Below are 21,737 nucleotides of genomic sequence, written 5' to 3'. Positions count from 1 at the left end.
GAAGGTGCTCGCTCACCGGTTTTTTATGCTGGTAACGAAGGCCTGGTTTCACTGAGGAACAAACATGGGAAAAGGTGAGAGGAGGGTGAGAAAGTGAAAGGAAGGGGAGAGAGGTGGGGAAGGGTATAGGTGCCAACCGGGCCGCCAGGGTCCGAGCGGAAGGGGGCCAGGGTCGGGGGTCGGGCGGCCCTTGGGGGCCCCCTGGGCCCGCGCCTCGGGTGCTACGCGTGTGCTCGCGGGCGGGGCGCCCAGCGGCCGCCAGTGGCCAATCCGGGCGGGCGTCCGGGGAGGGGCGGGGCTTACCGGCTCTGGCTCCGCGAGTCCTCCTTTTTGCACACACACGAATACAAAGAGCCATACGACCTTCGGGTATCCTTTTTCCATTTTTTTTCTCCTTAATCTTGTGTGTGTTTTCAAATTTTTTTAAAAAAATAGAGATCTGTGGCAATGCTGGGGTGAGGAAACTGTTGCTAAGGGGAATGTGCGCTTTTCCCCATTTCTTTTTCTGTCTCTCTTCCTCTTTCTTTTTCCTGGTCAAGGTTTTAAATATACCAAGAAGTTGAGAAGCAGGATGGCCGTGTACAACTGTTTCCAGCCAAATTTATAGAGATTTTTTCTTTTTGCTATCACATTTTAAGAACTGGTAAATTTTTATGGTCAGGGGAATTTTAAAAATTTATCCTCTTGGGAAGTGTAAGTTTCTTTTTTTAAGCGGGATGAAGGGATAATGTAAATTTCTGCCACAGGCAACGTGTAAGGGAGCGGAGATTTGAGACTCCCTCACAAAGCTGTTTGCGTGCGTTTTACACACCCTCCCCCAGAACCAAAACCAAGTGGCTTGAATGTGGCAATTGTCCAAGGCCAATAGGTTAAAAATGTTTGGATTTTATAATTGTGACACTCATTTCCCGGCGGGGGGGGGGGTCAAAGCCCTTCTTACAGTGTGTCTTACACACATTTTTCATGAGAACATTGTGCGTGTGTGTTTCTTTAAGCAAGTAATTTCGTAAAGATTTATCTTGGGGTTTTGTGCTATGTGTATATGTACAGTATGTGTATATGTGCCGTATCAGATTTTGTTTTCAAAAGCGATTGCCTTTGGTTTTTTGTGTGCAAAGTAGACCCTAGGATGTGGATTTTTTTGTTGTGTTCCCAAATGTGATCCAGACAGGATTTCATGTGCAAATTAAAGCGTAGAAGAAATCCTATGCATAGAATTACTTAGGCATTTTCATTCCATGTGCATTTACTGTATTTTCTGCTCTTCTTCTAAAGTATCAGATTAGTGAATAATTAAATAATTGCCAAGGAATATGCAGTCCATGTGGCAAATGAGGGTAGGCAATGCATTGAGTCTGTGGTTTAAAGCCGCCTTTAGTGACTGTTTTGCCTAAGTGGTTTTGCTTTTTATTGTCTCACGTTCTTAAATGTACAGCTGTGTATATTTTGGCCTTTATGTGTGGTTTGGTTGGTGTGTTCAGAAGGGAAGTTCTCTCTTGGCTTTTTGACAAAATGGTCGTTGATAGGTTGGGATTTGTTTGAAAAGCGTCACAGCTGGCAAAATATCAGGAAAATAATCCAGTCAAGTCCAATTCTCAAAAACTGTTAATGGTGGTGGTGATGGGGGAGGTGCCAAGAGGAGGCAAAGGCAAATAATATATGGGAGGGATAAGAAATGCATTTTGGTTATCATGTTGCATTTTTAAAATGAAAAGCTTTCTCCCCATGCCAAGACCACGGAGAGAAGTGTATGAATTAGAGAACAACAGGCTCAGAACAGCACCTCCGGTTACAGGAGACGTATTCTCACTTTTCTCTGTTACAGAACCATCGTCTCCTATTAGGAGTCATACGGAAAATATTCATATTCAAATCTCTATTGGCAGATTGGAGTGAAAGCATAGGAGGTATATGGGGTGATGAGGGAGAAACTGGAATGTCACAAGTGAAGTAGCGACCAGGAGATAAAAAAAGATCTACTGTAGAGTTCAAATTTCAGGACAACAAAATCTCTGTGTGATAATACATTTCCATTCCCCACCTCGCGTCCCACTCAGTTTCAAGCAGTATTTAAGACACCTAACAACGGCGATTAAACTGTTTGTACAGGTCTTGACATTCACTATAATGAAAGTAGCCCGTGTGGGCTCTGGGTTTATCTGTATTGAGTGCATTTTTATTCCCTAACAATACAAGTCAGATCAGTCTCAAATGTGGATCATTCCACAAGTTTAGGCCTGCGTATCTTTGAAATCTAGTCAGTCTAGTGACCTTTGTGATGGCAGCAGTGTTAGGAATTTTTAATGGAGTTTTGCTCTTAATCTTTTTCGCCTTACTTCAGGTCTTCACGTATACTTCCTACCTTCTCGGAAAAGAGAGTTCTTCTAGAGCAGTATACACAGCCCAAGCCCCTGTCTTCCTAGACTATTTAATTTTTAATAGGATTTTAGGCTCAGAGGCAATGTCCTTGCTTTGAATTTCTTTGTAAGAAACAAAATTCCTCCCACGAATATATCGTTGTCTTGGCCCTCCGACCAAAGCAAAGCTAAACTCGGTTGGTTTTGCTTGGGAATCCGCGGGGCCCCTCGAGATGAAAACTTCTTTGAAGTAAGGGCAGCTGCCACCTTGCTGAAAGATCTGCAGCTGAGGCCGGCAGGAACGAAAAGCCTTCCGCCACCAAATGTATGAGGCCGACTTGTAGCCACTGTACCTATAATCGTGTACACGCAGCTTTGTGAGCAACAGAGAACAAAAGCGAGTAAACAAAAAAAAAAAAGGAAGCTAAAGATGGCGTCTGACGGCTTTGAAAAAGCCTCGCAGTCGTGTCCCTCCCTGAAGAGGCCCCTCCCCTCCCTGGCTTGTTGAGTGATTGTGGATTGCGGCCAATAACGTCCCCAGCCCTGCTCCGCCTCATCGTCCAACCGCCAATCACCGGGGGCCCGGAGACTGGCAGGGCGGGGCCTCCCCGCGTGCGCGCGCTGGCCGGGTACACGAGCCGCGCCTCGGTCCTCCGCGGCCGCCCGCGCGCCTTTCTTGGCGCTGTTCGGTCAGCTGGCGCGGCGCGCGGGGCACACGCGGTGGGACACCCTTAGGGCCGCCAAGGCGGGATCGCCGCGGGAACTCTCCCGCCATACTCCCCCCAAGCCCTCCGAGCTTTTTTGGCCGCGTAGTCTACCCACGGTGACCCAACGAGATCCCCGGCCGCGCCTCGGCCAATCTGCTGTCTGCGGGCCTTCTGAGGAACACCCCTTTCCCAGGACACCTAGGGCATAGTCTAGCGGGGGCCTCAGTGGCGGGTCGCCCTGTTCCCTGCGGCCTCGAGGGCGGAGCTCAGCTCTATTCTCCCTTGCGCCGCCTGTGGCTGAAACGTTCTCTTCGGAAATTGTTCTGCTGTCCCTCGTGCCCACTTTGTCATCTTTGACTAATATTTAATCAGCTAACGTTTACCGAGGGCTCGCTGGGCACACGATACAGCTTTAGGAGCTAGTTTTTCATTTTTCAGTTTCTCCAGAAATGCAGGAAGAGTCATTTACGTCAGGCACATGGATATGGAAACCTTAAACCGGTAATTTTGATCTCACCAAGTTGCATTTTAGCACATGTAAAGAAAAAAGACAGTGCTATATCGGGTTAAAAACCCTCGTACTACTATACAGACATACTTGGAATTTTCGGATTACGTGGGATCCTTTTCTTAGGAACTCATTCTGCCCTCTGGGTCTACATCTTTTTTACCCCTAGAAACGAAGTCTTAGATTTTGTTTTTTGTAGATCCTTAGATGGGTCAGTCTTTAAAAATGTAGAAAAATACTGTTTTATGGTATTTACTTACCTGCTCTTGTGTGATAAGGAGCTCATGTCTGATAGAAATAGGTTTTGAGAGGACCTTCTATCCGGTGAGCCATTTTGCACCTTCAAGTGGGGGAGAAGGGCTGACCGGCACAGCAGGAACTTTAAGTGGCCATTTTCCTTTTTTATTTCTTAAAATGAAGATTATGGTATCAATTGCTATGCTTTCAGTAATCACATTTAAGGAAGTCCATTGCTAGCATGACCCTGAATGAGTCAAGGGCCCATTATAAAAACATATATCATCTGAGTGATACCATACCCTACACACCTATTAAACAGTGGGAAAACTTTTATTTTTCATAGTTTGGAGGTGAACTCAGTCATGCAGAAAATTCAAACTCAGAATGGGTTGAAGCAAGCAAGGGAGCTGCCAAGGGTATGATATATTTAGTTCTAACAAAAATACATGTCTTGGGAGGAAAGGGATAGTTAAGATTATGGACAGTCTCACCCTGAGCTGTCTGTCTAAAGAAGATGAGTTTTCTTTCTTCTTTATCTAAATACTTATTTTAAAAAAAACAAAATTTTTGAAAAGTACATTTTCTAGGCTCCTTTCACATGTATTAAAATTAGACCAATACAGAATGAACCCCAAACACACAGATTTTATGTAAACTTAAGTTTGACAGCTGCTGCCATTTTGTGTTGGCAGCTCATCATAGGATTGAAGATCTTTTTCTTAACATTCAATTCTAAAAGTTGATAGCATTTTGCAAAAGGCATGTATGTTATTCAGTGGTGGTCAATCTTAGTTTATTCCTGTTTTTTCTTTCTTGAACAAGAATGCAAACTCTTGGTTTCAGAATAAATCAGCAATCTGAAGTTGCAAAAGTTGACAGTATTAAAGTTTAATAATAATGGTATAGACACTGCCTGGATAATTTACTCCAGTTAACTGTTGCTTTGCCAGACATTCCATGGATTGCTTCATGGGCTATTAAACAGTTATACATTTTGAGAGGTAAAATAAAGATACCATAATAAAGTTTAACTATGTTAATAATGTTGGCAGGGTTAAATGGGCTTTAGAACCTTAAACTAGTGATGGAAAAAAGCAAGAATGATTAATTATGGTAGGTCTGGAGTGTTAGAAAAGAAGAATTTAGCAGGTTGTAGCAACAGATAATGCAGCACTATCTATAATAAAGTTCTTTTATCAGTTTGAATTATTCAAACTGAGAAATGTCTGTAAAGTAAAAAGAGTGTCTCAATAGCATATATCTTTGTCTTCCTCTCTCCATGTCAATGAATCTTGGCCGCTGAGTTCATCTTTTTCTTCTCTGCAGTCTCAGGGAAGAGCTTGCCTTCCTTCCTTCTCATGGGCGAATCCTTGCTAGAAGAAAACTTAAATCCTTTCCTAATATGTTTATCCTTTCCTTTTTCACTGGCCTTTTTCTTTCTGCTTTTTAAACATACTGAGGCTCTAGTGCCCTCTCTGACTTCCTATTTCCTTCCTTTCATAACTAAACTCTAGAAAACTTGACTTCATGTCTTGCTTCCATTTTCTCTCCATCACGTTCTCTTTCGTCTACTGCATAGTATTACTTTCACTACAAAAAATACCTCTCTGGTCATTGCCATTGACCATCACAGACAAATAAAATGTATTTCCTTAATTTGCATCTTTTTTAACCATTCTGCTGCACTTGTCACAGTTGATTGGATCCACTTTCTTGATATTCTTCTTCTTTTTAATAAATTTACTTATTTATTTTTGGCTGCGTTGGGTCTTCGTTGCCGTGAGTGGGTTTTCTCTAGCTGCAGCGAGCGGGGGCTACTCTTTGTTGTGATGTGCAGGCTTCTCATTTCTCATTGCAGTGGCTTCTCTTGTTGAGCACAGGCTCCAGGTGCGCGGGCTTCAGTAGTTGCTGCACGTGGGCTCAGTAGTTGTGGCTCACGGGCTCTAGAGTGCAGCCTCAGTAGTTGTGGTGCACAGGCTTAGTTGCTCTGTGGCAATGTGGGATCTTCCCAAACCAGGGCTCGAACCCGTGTTCCCTACATTGGCAGGCGGATTTTTTTTTTTTTCTTCTTCTTTGCTGTACGCGGGCCTCGCACTGTTGTGGCCTCTCCCGTTGCGGAGCACAGGCTCCAGACGCGCAGGGCTCACGGGCCCAGCCGCTCTGCGGCATGTGGGATCTTCCCAGACAGGGGCACGAACCCGTGTCCCCTGCATCGGCAGGCGGACTCTCAACCACTGCGCCACCAGGGAAGTCCCTTGATATTCTTTCTACTTTGGCTTTCATAACACTCTTTTCCTCCCACCTTACTAACCATTCTTCTCTTTCAATGAAGCCTCTTGCAAGGATTGGCTCGAAGTGCTGTCCTTGGCCTTTGCCAAGGACTTTGTATTTACTCCTTGGAGAGCTCATTCACTCTCTGAAGTTCAAATATAACCTCCTACTAAAGTTTCCAAATCTGCATTCCAGCTCTGACCTTCCTCCTGTTTTTGTTTTTCAGTCCTAGCCAGTTGCTTTCAGAACATTCCATTTAAAGATGCTGCCATCAGTTTGAAATTTAACATGTTGTATAAATACACATCTTCTCAAACATGCTGGTGCCTCCTCTCAGCTTCCTCATTTCTATCATTCTGTCAGTGGTACCATCTTCTGACCCTCAGGTTTATAATCTTGAAGCTGTCTTTAACCAATCTCTATCCCCCACATTTATTAAGTTAAGAAATATGATCAGTCCTTCCTCCAGGATACTGAACCTTCATATCCACAATGCTGATTCTCATCACTTCTCTCCAGGATTAAACAATCTCCTAACCTCTAACTGTTCCACTTTAGGTATCTAAGACAGGGGTCAGCAAACTATAGCCCCTAGTCTTAGGTCTGGCCTGCCACCTGTTTTTGTATGGCCCATGAGATGAGAATGGCTTTTATATTTTTTAATGTAAATATTAAATGTAATTTGTGACATTTCTGTGTCCATAAATAAAGTTTTATTGTAACACAGCCATGCTCATGTTTATGTATTGTCCATGGCTGCTTTGTGCTACAGTGGCAGAGTTGAATACTTGTGACAGAAACCACATGGCCTGCAAAGCCTAAGTTATTTACTATCTAGTCCTTTACAGAGAAAGGTTTGCGGACCCCTGCTCTAAGAGTTTCCTTAACTCGATTTTCAAAGTCCTCTGTCAGCTTTCTGTACCTTTTATATAAGCCATTTTGCTCTGATCTCTCACATGTACCCTTTTAATTCTGTTATTTTTTTTTCCTCTCACTTATCACGTCTTCTTACGACCCTCCCAGTTCATCCTATATCTTGCTCAAGGCTCAATTGTAGGTTTTTCTTCGATAAGCCCCCTTCCACATGATTTCATTCTGTTGATCTTTCTATTATTTTGAACTAACTCCTCAAGATTTTTTTAGTCTGTACCATATTTTTAGGCACATGTGTATATTTTGACTTGTTCTTAAGACATTCTATTCTCACATGCACCGTAAGCTCCTTGTGTGTAGGGACTTTTGTCTTCACTTGAGTACTTGGAGGTGGCAATCCATTTTGGTGACTCATCCTTTAGCATGGCCTTTCATATAGAGAATTTTTAGAAACACATTTTTGTTGTTCTTTTTAACTTGCTCATCTTCTCTAATGGGGATATATGTAACTAATGATATTAGTGTTTTGTTTTTAATAATTTATCCAGCATTTGAATTGGTGTCTGGTTAGTAAATATCATAATGTGAAATGTTCCTTTAACACCTGCCAACTCCAGTTTCCTCATGCTTTTATTTCAGTGTCTTAGAGCTTATGTGGGAGACTCTAGCAGGAGCCTGGGAAACTAAGTCAGCAGTAATATCCATAGGAACCCCAAAAGAGTTATTTGAACGCCCATTATGCTACACTGCACTGTACCAGGTTTTTATAGACATATTAGTTCAAGAAAACACCTGTTTGTTGCCCTGAACGTGACATTCTAAAATGGACATAATTAGGTAATACACAAAATCGAAAAGCAGAAAGAAATTGAGGGACAAAATTATAGAGCAGATAGTATCGATATTTTATGTCAACACAAATATGAAAATATATTTAGCATTAAAAACTAGCAGAGTTGAAATTATCCTTAGTCTAAACCAGGTCATGATAGTAAGTAAATTACAAATACTCTTGTTTTCTCAATACCTTTCTAATTTGCGTCACAGAAGGTTTTGTACTGATAAATGTGTCTTTGTATACTTGAATTCATTTTTTCTTAGAAATGTGATATTAAATTTAGAGGGGAAACTCCCCAAATTCTATTTCAAGCCATTGTATTTTTTTTTTTTTTCAAGATTAGGACATCAGGATGGATGTCCAGGATGGGAAGACAAAAGGTTTCAGGAATCTCGCTGTTACGTGTGGAGCACCGACTGTGTGCCAGTATTCTGTAGATGCCTTATATATATTATATACAGTCTTCACAAAAACACTCAAAGTAGGCAGAGATGAGAACACTGGGGCTCAGAAAAGGGAATTATATGCCCAAGTTCACACAGCCCATTTTAGTGCTGTTTTGGGAAGATTACCTAAGAAAGACCATTTAAGGGGAGGGAGGGGCTCAAGGTAGGCACAACGCTGGCAGGGGTAAAGGCCTCCTGCAAGAAAGAGTGAGTTTTGGGGGCAAAAGTATTGCAGTTGTCAATTTGATCCCAGGAAGTGTACCCAGCTGGAGTCCCAACATGATGCATCTTCATTTCTATTTTTTTTTAATTTTTAAAAATTGAAGTATAGTTAATGTAAATTATATGTTACAAATGTACAATATAGTAATACACAATTTTTAGAGGTTATACTCCATTTATAGTTATTATAAAATATTGGCTACATTCCCTGTGTTGTACAGTATATCCTTGTAGTTTTATACATTATTTATTTATTTATTAAAAACAGTTTTTTTAACTGAAGTATAGTTGATGTACAGTATTATATAAGTGACAGGTCTTAATTTCTTGTTGTACAAATCCTGAACCCAAGTGGTATATTACTGTTTACATAATTTTCTTTCTCTCACAACATCCATGTTTCAGATTAAACTCTGCATGATGTTGGTTTTAAAAAACTTAAAAACCCCGCTGGAGCATGTAGGACCTTATTTAGGAAGGAAAAGGATATATTAATGATTCATCCACAAATTGACCTGGGAATCACTTAGTGCTTTCCTTTAACCTTTCGTTTTAATTTGACTTTAACCTTTATTTTTTGTTGTTGTTGTTTTTGTTTGTTTTATTTATTTTTGGTGGCATTGGGTCTTCGTTGCTGTGAGTAGGCTTTTCTCTAGTTGTGGAGAGCCGGGGCTACTCTTTGTTGCAGTGCATGGGCTTCTCACTGTGATAGCTTCTCTTGTTGCAGAGCACGGGCTCTAGGCACGCAGACTTCAGTAGTTGTGGCACGCAGGCTCAGCAGTTGTGGCGCACAGGCTTAGTTGCTCCACGCCATGTGGAATCTTCCTGGACCAGGGCTCGAATCTTCCTGGACCATGTCCCCTGCATCGGCAGGCAGATTCTTAACCACTGCGCCACCAGGGAAGTCCTAACCTTTAGTTTTTTAGGTTTAACTATGCCTTCCAGTGACTCTAATGATAGAGAAGCAGTAAATGGATTTAAGTTCTTACAAGATGTGAATATCTAGCACAGAAAAGCATTTCTTCGATATAAAGGGTAGAAAAAGCAAATTAAAGACTATTCTTTAAAAACCAAATGTAATTAAAATGCATTGTCAGATTTACATTTTAGTACCTCAGAGGCATTGATATTGCCTGTTTCCGAAATGAGATTGCTGACTCAAAACAAACAAACAAACCAAATCTCGGAATGTGGAAAATTCTCCTAACCTTCTCCTCTCCTTTTTTTTTTTTTTTCCTCTCTCTCCTCTCCTTTTAATTGTGATGTTATGATATAATTTACAGGGTAAGATAGAAATGTATCTCTTGAGGAAATTGTAAACATACTTAAGATTTTGTCACTTAGGGAGCTTCAGGCAGAAAGATTCTTTTTTCTGTAATCAAGTGTCATTTAGAAAATGACAATATGAAGTTCCTTGGAGTGTTCTCAGTGGTACAAACCAACCCTCCCACACTTTTTTTTTCCTCCTGAAGTAGTTTAGTTGCTTAACTACAGTGATTCAAAAGAGAGGCAGTTTGGCTTATCATTGATATTCTGGTCTCTCCTTTTGGGGGCTGGTTGTGCGGGTAGAGTGGCAGCATGTAGCTACTTAGACAATCCCGTTCAGCTCTGCCTCTCCCTTAAGCAGCATGAGAAGTGGAGTTGAGGGTCCCCAGTTGGTTTCTCTGGGCTTCCAGCTGGAGGATTCAGAACAGCTAGTTTCTATCGCAGAGGCTGTAGGCCCAGGTGTACAAAGTGTGAGAGTAGGGGGCTGTGCACAGCCCTGGTTACTGCAGCTCAACTCTCCTATCCAGCTTTTCCTTTCATTTCCCTGCCCACCCCCAAAACATTAATGATATAATAGTGTGAAGTTGGCAACATGTTGGGGGCTGCAATGATTGGCCTTTTCCTTGTATAGGAGTCTTACTCTGAATGCATCTGTATGCAAATTATAAAGACGGTAGAATCATGATTTTTTATGTCAACAAAAAGTGGTATCAGTTTAAATACACACACACACTAAACTGAAAGTAGCCATAACTGGATTCTGCTGTCTTCCCCTGACCTTGAAAAAGATATATAAGTTCTCTGCATGTCTCTTCTCTGGCCCTGGGTTAACATGTGTTTCCTAGAGCTGTTGTGTGGATGAGATTAACCTACATGAAGTGTTCTGAACTCCTTAAGGAAGGATGTCAAAGCAATAAAATGCAATACTGTTTTTACAGCCAAGACAGAGAGACGGAGAAGACAGATCTACATTTTCTTCCTTAATTTTCTGATCTTTCCAGATGCCGGTGGGTCCTTTTGAGTCCCAGCTCTGTTCCTTAGCTTGGAGTGGTGGGGAATTCCATGCCTTCCACCCTCTGAAACTGTGTTCCTCCCGAAGGCCTTTGAAGGCCCACCCTTTTGGGAAGGGGTGAGTGTGACCCCCACTGTGTTGAGCTAGGGCAGCACAGAGAAGAAGGCCCTCTGCTCCATAGCCCAAGGAGAGGCAGCCATGGACTGTGTGCGCCTTCAGGGCTAGCCCACTCCTCCTTCACAGAACCCAGCCCCCGGGGGCCCAGGCTGCTCCGACCAACCTCCATGAAAAAGGAGAGTGAATCCAAAGAGACCAGAGCTTCGTGCGGTCCGGTCGACTGGGGACACTTTTGCAGCAGTCCAGCAGCGTGAGCACGGGCCTTCCTGCCTCTGCCACCATGTCCTTCAGCGCCACCATTCTCTTCTCCCCTCCCAGTGGCGGCGAGGCCAGATGCTGCTGCTGTGCCTGTAAGAGCGAGACTAGCGGGGGCAGCACAAGCTGTCAGGGCGGGAACCCTCCTCCCAGCACCCCGATCACGGTCACCGGACACGGCCTGGCCGTCCAGAGTTCAGAGCAGCTCCTGCATATTATCTACCAGCGGGTGGATAAGGCCGTGGGTCTGGCTGAGGCTGCGCTGGGTCTCGCCAGGGCCAACAACGAATTGTTAAAACGTCTCCAGGAGGAAGTGGGTGAGCTGAGGCAAGGGAAGGTGCCCGTCCCCGATGAAGACGGCGAGAGCCGGGTGCACGGCTCCCCGCCCGAGGAGCCCGGGCCCCTCAAGGAGAGCCCCGGAGAGGCAGACAGGGCCTTGCCGGCCGTGGAAGAGGAGTGTGACAGTGTGGGCAGCGGCGTGCAGGTGGTGATCGAGGAGCTGCGGCAGCTGGGAGCGGCCTCAGCTGGGGGGCCTGGGCCCTTGGGCTTCCCGGCCGCTCAGAGAGACGTACGGCTCCCGGTATGCGCCCTGGCTGCAGGCGAGGGGCCTCCGATGCTCAACCCCGTGAGTACGCAGCGCAGGACACTAGCGGGGCTGTGCTTCTGTGCTCTTCCCGGCCTCTTTCTCTTCTCTTCTCTCCATCCTTCAGCCTTTCTTTCGGTTGTATCTGTGACAGAACAGCACGGTACCCAGTTTCCTTTGCCGGCAGGGAGAGTCAGCCCTCCTGGGTTTTTTGTTTTTTGTTTTTTTGGGTTTTTTTTTTTGGTACCGTGGCCTCTCCGGCAGAAGGTCATTTTCTGGCGTGAGTGGTGTCGGGGCAGTGGTACTGCGCTCCCTCTCTGTTGCTCTGCATGGCACCTTCTCCACAGCTGCCTTGGCTGCTCCGTGGGTTCTGCCTCTCCTGGCAAGGATGCCTGCCGAGCACAGACGGCTCATTCATATTTGATCACGGGCCCTCTGCTTGCCAAGAGGAATTCAGGACTATGAGGGAGATGGGGATGTGAGGAGAGAGAGGCAGAGGCGGGGAGAGAGAGAGAAGGGAAAGTGGGAGGGAGAGGACAAAGATAATAGCCGACAGGTGTAGGGAGGGAAAGAGGCAGGCGGAAATGAAGGGAAGGAGAAAAAGTGGAAAACAAGAGCAGAGGAGAAAGGTGAACCTAAATGGAAGGAGAATTGATGCAAGAGAGAGAAAATGAGGTAAGGTGGGAGGGAGGTAGAGGACAGGAAATAAAAATGAGGAACAGAAATGAGAGTTGAGAGTTCACAGTAAGAGGATGATAACATGTAGGGAGAAAGAGGGAAGCGAGCAGGCCTATTTTGTGAGCAGGAAAAGACAAAGAAGCACATGTGCTATTTCAGCTTCTTTACTGCTCAGGGCCATATGAGCAGGAAAATCCTGGCTGAGGAGAGTAAAAACTGCAGAAGTAGTTTCACACATGGAAGTATGGAAAGGAGATGGAGCAACTGTAGAGATCTCAGAGATGGGAAACTAACAGATGTGTTGCCACTTGAGAGACAGTGGGAGGTCTGTCAGCTCTCCTCCACCCTCTCCTCCAGAGCGTCCTCCCTCTGCCCTGTCTCTGTTCCTCCTCCCCGCCACGACGAGGCCCAGACACCCAGGAAAGTGTAGAGCAGCAGAACACACAGGGTTGATGGGAGGGATGAGACTCCCAGCCCATCTGCTGGATCTAAGGAGTGTGACCAGTTGTGTTACACTGCAACTGGTCACTGCTGCCCCGAGGCCTAGCCACCTGCGGGTGATGGCCCCGCGGCTCGCCCCAGTCTGTGCCCCGCCAGGGACTATCCTTGGTTTGGTACTGTTGGAGGAGGAGCTGGGAAGGTGGGAGGAGGCTAGGAGGTACCTGGCCAGGCAGAGCCCTGAGCTGTGGTTCTTTCTGGCAGGGAAGGCTTCCAAGCCAACAGGATGGAATTAGATTTCACAGCACAGAAAGCAGCTCACAGGTCTATAAATCTCAGCCTCCTCCCCCACTTCTTTCTGTGTTTTTTTTTCCCCCACTTTCACTGTTTTGTTTTCTGGGCTGCAAAAATCCCCCTCCTTTCTTCTTTCCTCTCTCTCTCTCTCCCCCTTCCTCCCTCCTTCCTTCCCCTACCCTCTATGTCCTTGAGTGAGGGCACAGGCAGGCAAGCAGGTGTCAGGGCAGTGACAGTCGGATGTGGCCAGAGCAGGATCAAGGTGAGGGCACACACTGGCCCCGCAAAGGGAAAAGGGCGGGCTCGGGGAGGCAGTGCTAGCCTCTCTAGAGATTTCCGACTTTATATCTCCCTCCTTTGCTCCCATATCTCTCCTTTTTATTGTTATTTTATTCTCTTGCTCCTTCTCTTGCTTTGTTTTCCTTTCTTGTCATCACTTCCTCCCTCAACTCCTTTCAGGCAAAACACTTACCCAGCTACATTTCCTATACTCAAGCACAAAGCGTAAATGACTACTCACAAAGCATCAGAAACATGCCTTCTCTGTATAATCAGTCCTGTGGTAATGACCCAACATGAGAGGCCCTGTACCCGCAGAAATATTTGCCCACACTCCTTGTTCATTATACTTGGCCAATGAATGATGGTTGATCAGGTTCCCGTAAGCCTGGCTGGCTAATAGGCTATTCTTTTTTATGTTCTTAGCTGGTGGATGATTATGTGGCCTCTGAGGGTGCAGTGCAGCGGGTGCTGGCCCCTGCTTATGCCAAGCAGCTTTCACCAGCCACACAACCGGCGATCCAGCGGACAACCTCAGAGACAGGGCCGGAAAACAGAACCAAGCTGCCCCCGCCCCACCCCGAGGACATGCTCAGCGCTGCTGCTGCCCTGGAAGGTGCCTTGGAAGAATCAGGCCCTGGGGGAACTGGGGAGCTGAGACACTCTCTAGGATTTACTGCTTCCCCATGCAGGACCAGAGGGAGTCGGCAGAAGAACTCCAGGCGCAAGAGGGATCTGGTCCTCTCTGTAAGTGAGCTCGCTTTCTCCACATTTTTCTTCAGTCTGGAGAGATAAGTGAAGAGGGAAATGTGGGTTGATTTTAAACGTCCCATATCGAATGAATGGTATCCTGAAGCCTGCTGGAGTGGGAGGGGCAAGAAGGAGAGAGCCTCTTCCCTAGCCCAGGGACAGGCAGCCCCACTGCTATCAGTGGAACTTCTTTAGGTTTTCCCAGATAGATTGATATCTTCCATTTAAAGATAAGGGAATTATATCATATATATAATTATATAATTACATCATATCTCCTGGTGATCTCATAATCCTGATGGGAAGATCCTTAAGGGGTTAAGCAGATTGACGGCAGCAGAGCAGCACTGGAAACTGCCTGCAAATTACCAGTGTTCAGGGTGAGTAGCAAGGGTCCCCATGGGCAGAAAGGCCAAGGTGTCCTGAGGTGGTCCCATACCCCAAAGATGCAGAGGGCCACTCAGCTCAGGTATAAAAGGTTTGGAGATTCTACTGATTCTCAGAGCACTTGGCAGGGAAGGTACTGATATGATCCAGTTCTGCCTGAAACCTTGCAGTGGCTCGGAGCCCTAGGAGCGTCACTAAACATCCTACAGTGTACAGGATGTCTCCCCCAACACCCCCATTATCCAGCCTAAAATGTCAATAGTGCCAAGGTTGAGAAACCCTGTTTTAGGGTGACCGCAGACCTTTGGATCCGCTCTGTCGCCCAGAACATCTTTCTGATAACTGTGGGGATGTTCTTTAGCCGTATTGTGTTCCCATTGACGGTAATGGGTCTCCACTCTCTGGATAATGGCTGATGAGGTAACTTGAGGGCTCTGGTTAGGAGTGGAGGTCACCACTGACATCCAGCAAGATCTCATCATAGTATAGAACTCATTTCTCCTTGTTACAGTCTTAGTAAAGATTGAAAACAGCTGACTACCATTTATACCTCCTTTATTCATATTCTTTCTTTTTCTAAGAGATCCTACTTTACTCTGCCTTTTCATTTGATGTTTTTACATTGACATATTCTTTTTTTTTTTCTCTCTCTCTCTTCCAGAAGACACCATTCATAATCTGTATCAACTGGTTTCTAACCTTCATTTCAAATTTTGGTTATGTTCAGTGACATGTCACTTATCAAGAACAGGGAATAGGGGGACTTCCCTGGTGGTCCAGTGGCTAAGACTTCATGCTCCCAAAGCAAGGGGCCTGGGTTCAATCCCTGGTCAGGGAACTAGATCTCACATGCTGCAACTAAGTGTTTGCATGCTGCAACTAAAAAAAAAAAAAAAAAGATCCTGCATGCCATAACTAAAGATCCCGCATGCCGCACGAAGATCCCGTGTGCTGCAGCTAAGACCAGGTGCAGCCAAATAAATAATATTAAAAGAAAAAAAAAACAGGGACTAGGTTTAGTTTCTCTGTCATGGATTTCTGGCCCAAGAGGGCACTGTTGTTGCCAGTGATAGAAATGAAGGCTTATACCTAGAAGTACATTTCAAGGGATTTCCCAAAAATTCATAGTGCTTAAATTGTGAATAAATGTGTGACAATTAAAATTTGCATAAAATCAGGACTTTTGATCAGTTCCATTCCTCTAGTGCCTACTAACTCCAGCGAGAGGTCTAGTGATGAGGCCTGGCTTCTTCCTGCCCTTTGGAGAGCTCAGCATGGGACCTTCTGGGAGGACAGCATTCTCAGTCATCCTGCTCTGTGTTATAGTGCTTGAAGAGGCGTGAGAGGACCAGTCAGGGAGTCTTGCTGCCTGTCACAGAGAAAGATATAAAATGTTCTTGTATTAGTCTGTGGGTTTAGAGGGAGAGGGATAGTTGCAGACCTTCACTGTTCCAACCTTTAGCTCTGGGAAGGAATGAGAAAGGCATCTCTCCAATCTGAGGAAGCTGCTGTGGGTCACTGCTAGAGATCCAAAAGGACCAAATCGGAATCTTAATTCCTTGGACTGCTGCAGATCCCAGCCACCCATTGGGGAAATTATTCATTTTTAGCTCACTCAGGAGGTAGGTGAGCCAGCAGCCTTTACAGTCTTAATGCTTATTATTGTCTAGAGTATTTTCCCTTTCCACTTCAAGCTTGGTTGGATGTTTATCAGCTGATCTCTTCCAAGCCACTTGAATTGGAAGCTATGCAACTCCCCCACCCTACTTTTTTTTCTTTTCTTTTTTTCTGCAACTCTTTCAAATTCTTTCTGAAGCATTTACCCATCTTTTGTGATTTTTCAAGTTTGGACTTCTAAGAGGTAAAATAACTATATCAAATATGAAGCTAGTACAACAGTCTTTTTTATAGAGTGGAGACCCTAACCATAAAGAGTTAACAGTAATTTCCTAAGTTGATATGGTCAGTCAGCCACAGGGCTAGGAGCGTAAATTGGGCATAAATTTTTTAATATGAAGCTGAAATCCTGAGATCAGCATCCCATCAGTTTGGGACTGGGTAATTTCCATTGACTGAAGGACCTTGGAATGAAAATATAATCAGAAACAACAAAACTAAATTTAATAGGAAGAAATGTAAAATCCTACATTAAAGTTAAAAAAAAAAAAAACAGTTGCAGAATGGTGGAGATAGTAATCCATGTGGAAAATGGACTACAAGCTCACTATGAATGAACTCTGTGACACTGAGAGTAGGGATGGGCTTGCTAAGAGAGGTACAGCATCTTGGGTTTCATTCCTAGACGTGTAGAGTTCTAGTCAGGGAAGTAATGTTCCCTTTGGCCAGACCTCAACAGATGAGTTAGATTCAGTTCCAGGTGCCATGTTGTAAGAGGGACACTGGCAAACCAGAGAGGCTCATAGTTTCATGAGGAGTCTGTCTGGCAACTATGTCATGAGGAATGGTTGAAGGACTTGGTGTTTAGATGGGATAAGAAAAGACTTGGTAAGTACATGGAAGCTGTCTTCAAATACTTCAGGTGCTGTTAGGGCAAAACTGGGGTCAGATTTTGGAGCATCTAAGGCAAATTTTTTTTAATTAATTAATTTATTTTTGGCTGCACTGGGTCTTTGTTGCTGCACACAGGCTTTCTCTAGTTGAGACGAGCTTGGGCTACTCTTCATTGCGGTGCATGGTCTTCTCATTGCGGTGGCTTCTCTTGTTGCGGAGCACGGGCTCTAGGCGCGCGGGCTTCAGTAGTTGTGGCACGTGGGCTCAGTAGTTGTGGCTCGCAGGCTCTAGAGCACAGGCTCAGTAGTTGTGGCGCTTGGGCTTAGTTGCTCTGCGGCATGTGGGATCTTCCTGGACCAGAGCTCTAACCTGTGTCCCCTGCATTGGCAGGCGGATTCTTAACCACTGTGCCACCAGGGAAGCCCCTGAGGCAAAATTTTTTAACAATTAGAGATGTTCAATAGTAGCTGAGTCAAAAACTAGTGAGAACCCATCATTAAAGGTGTATAAGCAAAGGTAGTGACTTCCCTGGTGGCGCAGTGGTTAAGAATCCGCCTGCCAATGCAGGGGACGTGGGTTCGATCCCTGGTCCGGGAAGATCCCACATGCTGCAGAGCACCTAAGCCCATGCGCCACAACTGCTGAGCCTGCGCTCTGCAGCCCGCGTGCCACAACTACTGAAGCCCGCACGCCTAGAGCCCGTGTTCGTCAACAAGAGAAGCCACCGCAATGAGAAGCCCGCGCACCACAACAAAGAGTAGCCCCCGCTCACTGCAACTAGAGAAAGCTCACATGCAGCAATGAAGACCCAACATAGCCAAAAATAAATAAATAACATTAAAATTTTTAAAAAAAGAAATGTCCACTTGCAGTAGCCCTGGTGTATATTTGCTCTCTCCTTGCTGTTAGGAGTGTGTTTGTGGAAGTGTTTGAAACCCTCTACTGTAGTGATCATATTCCCTGGGAGCAGAAGGAAGACCAGGGGGTAATCCTGGAGACTCCACAGAAATTAAATGAAAAGGAAAGAAAGGGAGGGTTCATTAGAAATACTAACTTGGATCGGCTCTCTGGCTAAGAAAGGGCATCAACAGAAATGGTACCTAGACTATGGGCAGGATTCAGGCAGAGAACCCCATAGGGACAGTGCCTAGGAACCAGAGGAGGGTTTCATCATATTTGCTCCTGGCTTGATTCTGTGTTTGTTTGTTTCCCCTAGAAATTGGTCCACAATGTGCATAACCACATCACCAATGACAAGAGATTCAATGGGTCTGAAAGGTACGATCCTCTTGAGGGAAAAGATCATAAGGAACTTTGCCAAGGAGAGGGAAATAGAGGGGGCTGCTTCAGTATAACAGTGAGGGTAAGGCTTCCATCTCACCATTGCCCCTTGTATACTGTCTTAGGCCATGGAGGACTTTACCACAAAGTTGATTAGTGCTGGGAATCTCTGTCTAACTTTTAAAATGCTGACGAGGGACTTCCCTGGCGATCCAGTGGTTAAAACTCCACTCTACCTGGGCTTCCCTGGTGGCGCGGTGGTTGAGAGTCCGCCTGCCGATGCAGGGGACACGGGTTCGTGCCCCGGTCCAGGAGGATCCCACATGCTGCGGAGCGGCTGGGCCCGTGAGCCATGGCCGCTGAGCCTGCGCGTCCGGACCCTGTGCTCCGCAACGGGAGAGGCCACAACAGTGAGAGACCCGCGTACCGCAAAAAAAAAAAAAAAAAACCTCCACCCTCCCACTACGGGGGGGCACGGGTTCCATCCCTGGTCGGGGAACTAAGATCCCACAAGCCACGTGGTGCAGCCAAAAAATAAATAAATAAAATAAAATACTGCCTTATTCACTCTCTTCTCTTGTGGCAGCATCAAGTCCTCTTGGAATATTTCAGTAGTGAAGTTCCTTCTGGAAAAGCTCAAGCAGGAGCTGGTAACCAGTCCCCACAATTACACTGACAAGGAGCTGAAAGGTGAGAAAAACTAAGTTAACTCCCATCCCATCCTTTCTTCATCCCCTGTTCCTGGCCAGAGGAGAAGAGGCATATGGAGATGATTTAGGTGGTTTTGAAAATAGAGGACTTTAAAAAATTGGTTTTGGTTATTCTTTTCACCTGCAATACACACAGGATTGTCTCTAATTGCCTTTTTATTCCCCTACTCAGTCTGAAATGAAAATGGGAGAAGGAAAGGGCCAGAACACCATCATGCATGACATTTACACGCAGAGCCTGAATCTAGGGTGTTATAAAAAGGAGGTCAGAATCCAGCCCTGCTCTTTTGTCCCTAAATATTATGTCCTGGGTTTTCTACTTTCCTTGCTCTTCTGTTATTTGTCTGTAGCACTAAGAAAGCTTCTGATAAAAAAAAAAAAAAAAAGAAAGCTTCTGCTGAAAAAGTACTTGTAATCTGCTGTCAGCTGAGTAGAATGGGGGTAGGTTTAACTGGGAGTGGGGGAAGGGAGTTACAGAAGCATTGGAGTTGTCTTTTTTTTTTTTAACGTCTTTATTGGAGTATAATTGCTTTACAATGGTGTGTTAGTTTCTGCTGTATAACAAAGTGAATCAGTTATACATATACATATGTCCCCACATCTCTTCCCTCTTGCGTCTCCCTCCCTCCCTCCCTGGAGTTGTCTTTTTATAGTGGGAGGAGTTCCTGTTGGAGACGGAGGGAGGCAGAGGGAGCTAAACCAGAGAGGAATGAATAGATGCTGATGGATATACCCAGAAAGCCCATCGTCTAAACAGTGGTTCACCCTTCTCCCATCCAGTAGTATTAGGGCAAAAAAAAGGGCTGAGGACCCTGCTTTTTGCTGCCTGCCTTCTCCCTCCCCACCAGGAGCCTGTGTAGCCTACTTCCTTACTAAGAGGCGTGAGTACCGCAACTCCCTGAACCCTTTTAAAGGCCTAAAAGAAAAAGAGGAGAAGAAACTTCGAAGTCGCAGATATCGGGTAGGTTTCTAGTCTTTCCTTTCAAGATGCTAAACTCTAAACGCTAATAAATAAGTCACAGTGGGAAGGGCCAGGGGACGTGGCATCTGAGAAAAGAGTTGAGATCCAGGAACGGAGCAGAGGAGGAGGAGGAAGGGAGCCAGTTCTAAGATCTGACTTGGGTTCTCTTGAGGACTTGTGTTCTCTTGAGAACTTGGTTCTCTCGGGCACAGATTTTACACAGCCTCCCTTCCACCCAAAGCCTTTCCTCAAACCTAATGCATGGTGGTTTGTTGCTTTTCCTAATCTCTGTCCTGGGCTCCTACCTTAGCTTTTTGCCAACCGATCCAGCATCATGAGGCATTTTGGCCCTGAGGACCAACGCCTGTGGAAGGATGTGACAGAGGAGCTGATGTCAGATGAAGAGGACAGCCTTAATGAGCCAGGTGTCTGGGTAGCCCGGCCTCCCCGTTTCCGGGCCCAGCGCCTCACGCAGCTCTGCTACCACCTGGATGCCAACTCTAAGCATGGCACCAAAGCCAACCGTGTGTATGGACCTCCCTCAGACCGCTTACCTTCTGCTGAGGCCCAGCTCCTTCCACCAGAACTTTACAATCCTAATTTCCAAGAGGAGGAGGATGAGGGAGGTGATGAGAATGGACCTGTCTCCCCATCTTTTGACCAACCCCACAAAACCTGCTGTCCTGACTTGAACTCGTTCATTGAAATCAAGGTGGAAAAGGATGAGTGAAATGTATAACCAAGAATAACTCTGGCATCCGCCTCTTCCCATGTCCTCAAAATGGGTGGCCACAGGGCTTCCCAGAATGACGAGATGTCTTCTGCAGTCTGAGAAAGCAAATCTGCCTCTCTTCTCAACACAGTCTCCACTAGAAGTGGAAGCTGGCAGCTCTGGTGGGATAAAAGGACTCATCTCCAAGGGGGAAATACTCCCCCCCTCCCCCCGCTGTGAACGACAAGCCAGAAAATGCTTATTCCTAAGCATAACAGTGCCTCGGAAGAGCCTGGGCTGAGAAAAGGAGGATGGGTCCAAGAAACAGAGGCCTTCTTGACGTATGCCCTGGTCTCTGAGTTGTTTTTTCTTCTGGTTTCACTCAAAGCTCTAGTGAAGCGGCCCTTGGTCGTACCTTCTACTTCTTCCCCTGACTGCTGGTCTTGCTCCGTAGTGGAAGCAGCACAGGACCAGGCCAGGGTAATACTGCCACCTGGTGGACAGTTTCAGTCATGGGCTTCATTCTTCTGAGCAGAACACAGGCTCCATCCGTATTTGGGAATTGGGATCTAGATGTAATAGCTATTGTTTATTGAATTATATAAGGAAGATTTTATTATTCCCATTGTACACGTGAGGAAATTAAGGCTTAAAGAGTTCCCCTGTCTCACCAGCAGCTGCTTTCCCACCGTGTGACCAAGCAGTATACGTGGCTTGGTAGCTATCTCTTAGTCCTGTCAGCCAAGCTGTATTTTGAGGAAGGTGAGTGTGTGTGTGTACGTGTGTGTGTGCACACAAGCACACATGCAGAATATATATACACACACAAAATTGGTGCCTTTTTGGATGGATTGAGAAGTAAATATGGCTTTCTCTTCACTCTGTCAATCATACAACAAATACTGATTGCTTACTAGGTGTCAGGTGCTGTGCTAGGTGCTACGGATAAACTGTTGAACAGGTTAGATACTGATGAGAAGTTTTATTGTCTAGTCAGGAAGCCAGGCATTTAAGTAAGCAATGAAATGAATTGTGATAAGT

At 45.4% G+C, this 21,737-nt stretch overlaps 1 protein-coding gene across 1 annotated transcript; it reads left to right on the top strand.

Annotated features, from left to right (window-relative positions):
- Positions 1 to 339: 339 nt before the first annotated feature.
- On the top strand, positions 340 to 21,025 carry C2H14orf93 (chromosome 2 C14orf93 homolog). Its single transcript, XM_030854535.2, has 7 exons — positions 340 to 369; positions 10,730 to 11,737; positions 13,811 to 14,131; positions 18,249 to 18,310; positions 18,900 to 19,003; positions 19,872 to 19,984; positions 20,295 to 21,025. Exons 2-7 carry the CDS (start codon positions 11,138 to 11,140, stop codon positions 20,712 to 20,714), a joined length of 1,620 nt encoding a protein of 539 aa, XP_030710395.1. The 5' UTR covers positions 340 to 369; positions 10,730 to 11,137; the 3' UTR covers positions 20,715 to 21,025.
- Positions 21,026 to 21,737: the final 712 nt, after the last annotated feature.

This window comes from Globicephala melas, chromosome 2 (genome assembly GCF_963455315.2).
Source record: "Globicephala melas chromosome 2, mGloMel1.2, whole genome shotgun sequence".
Lineage (NCBI taxonomy): Eukaryota > Metazoa > Chordata > Mammalia > Artiodactyla > Delphinidae > Globicephala > Globicephala melas.
Note: the sequence above shows the minus strand (reverse complement) of the source record. Positions and strands in the feature narration are given on the sequence as shown.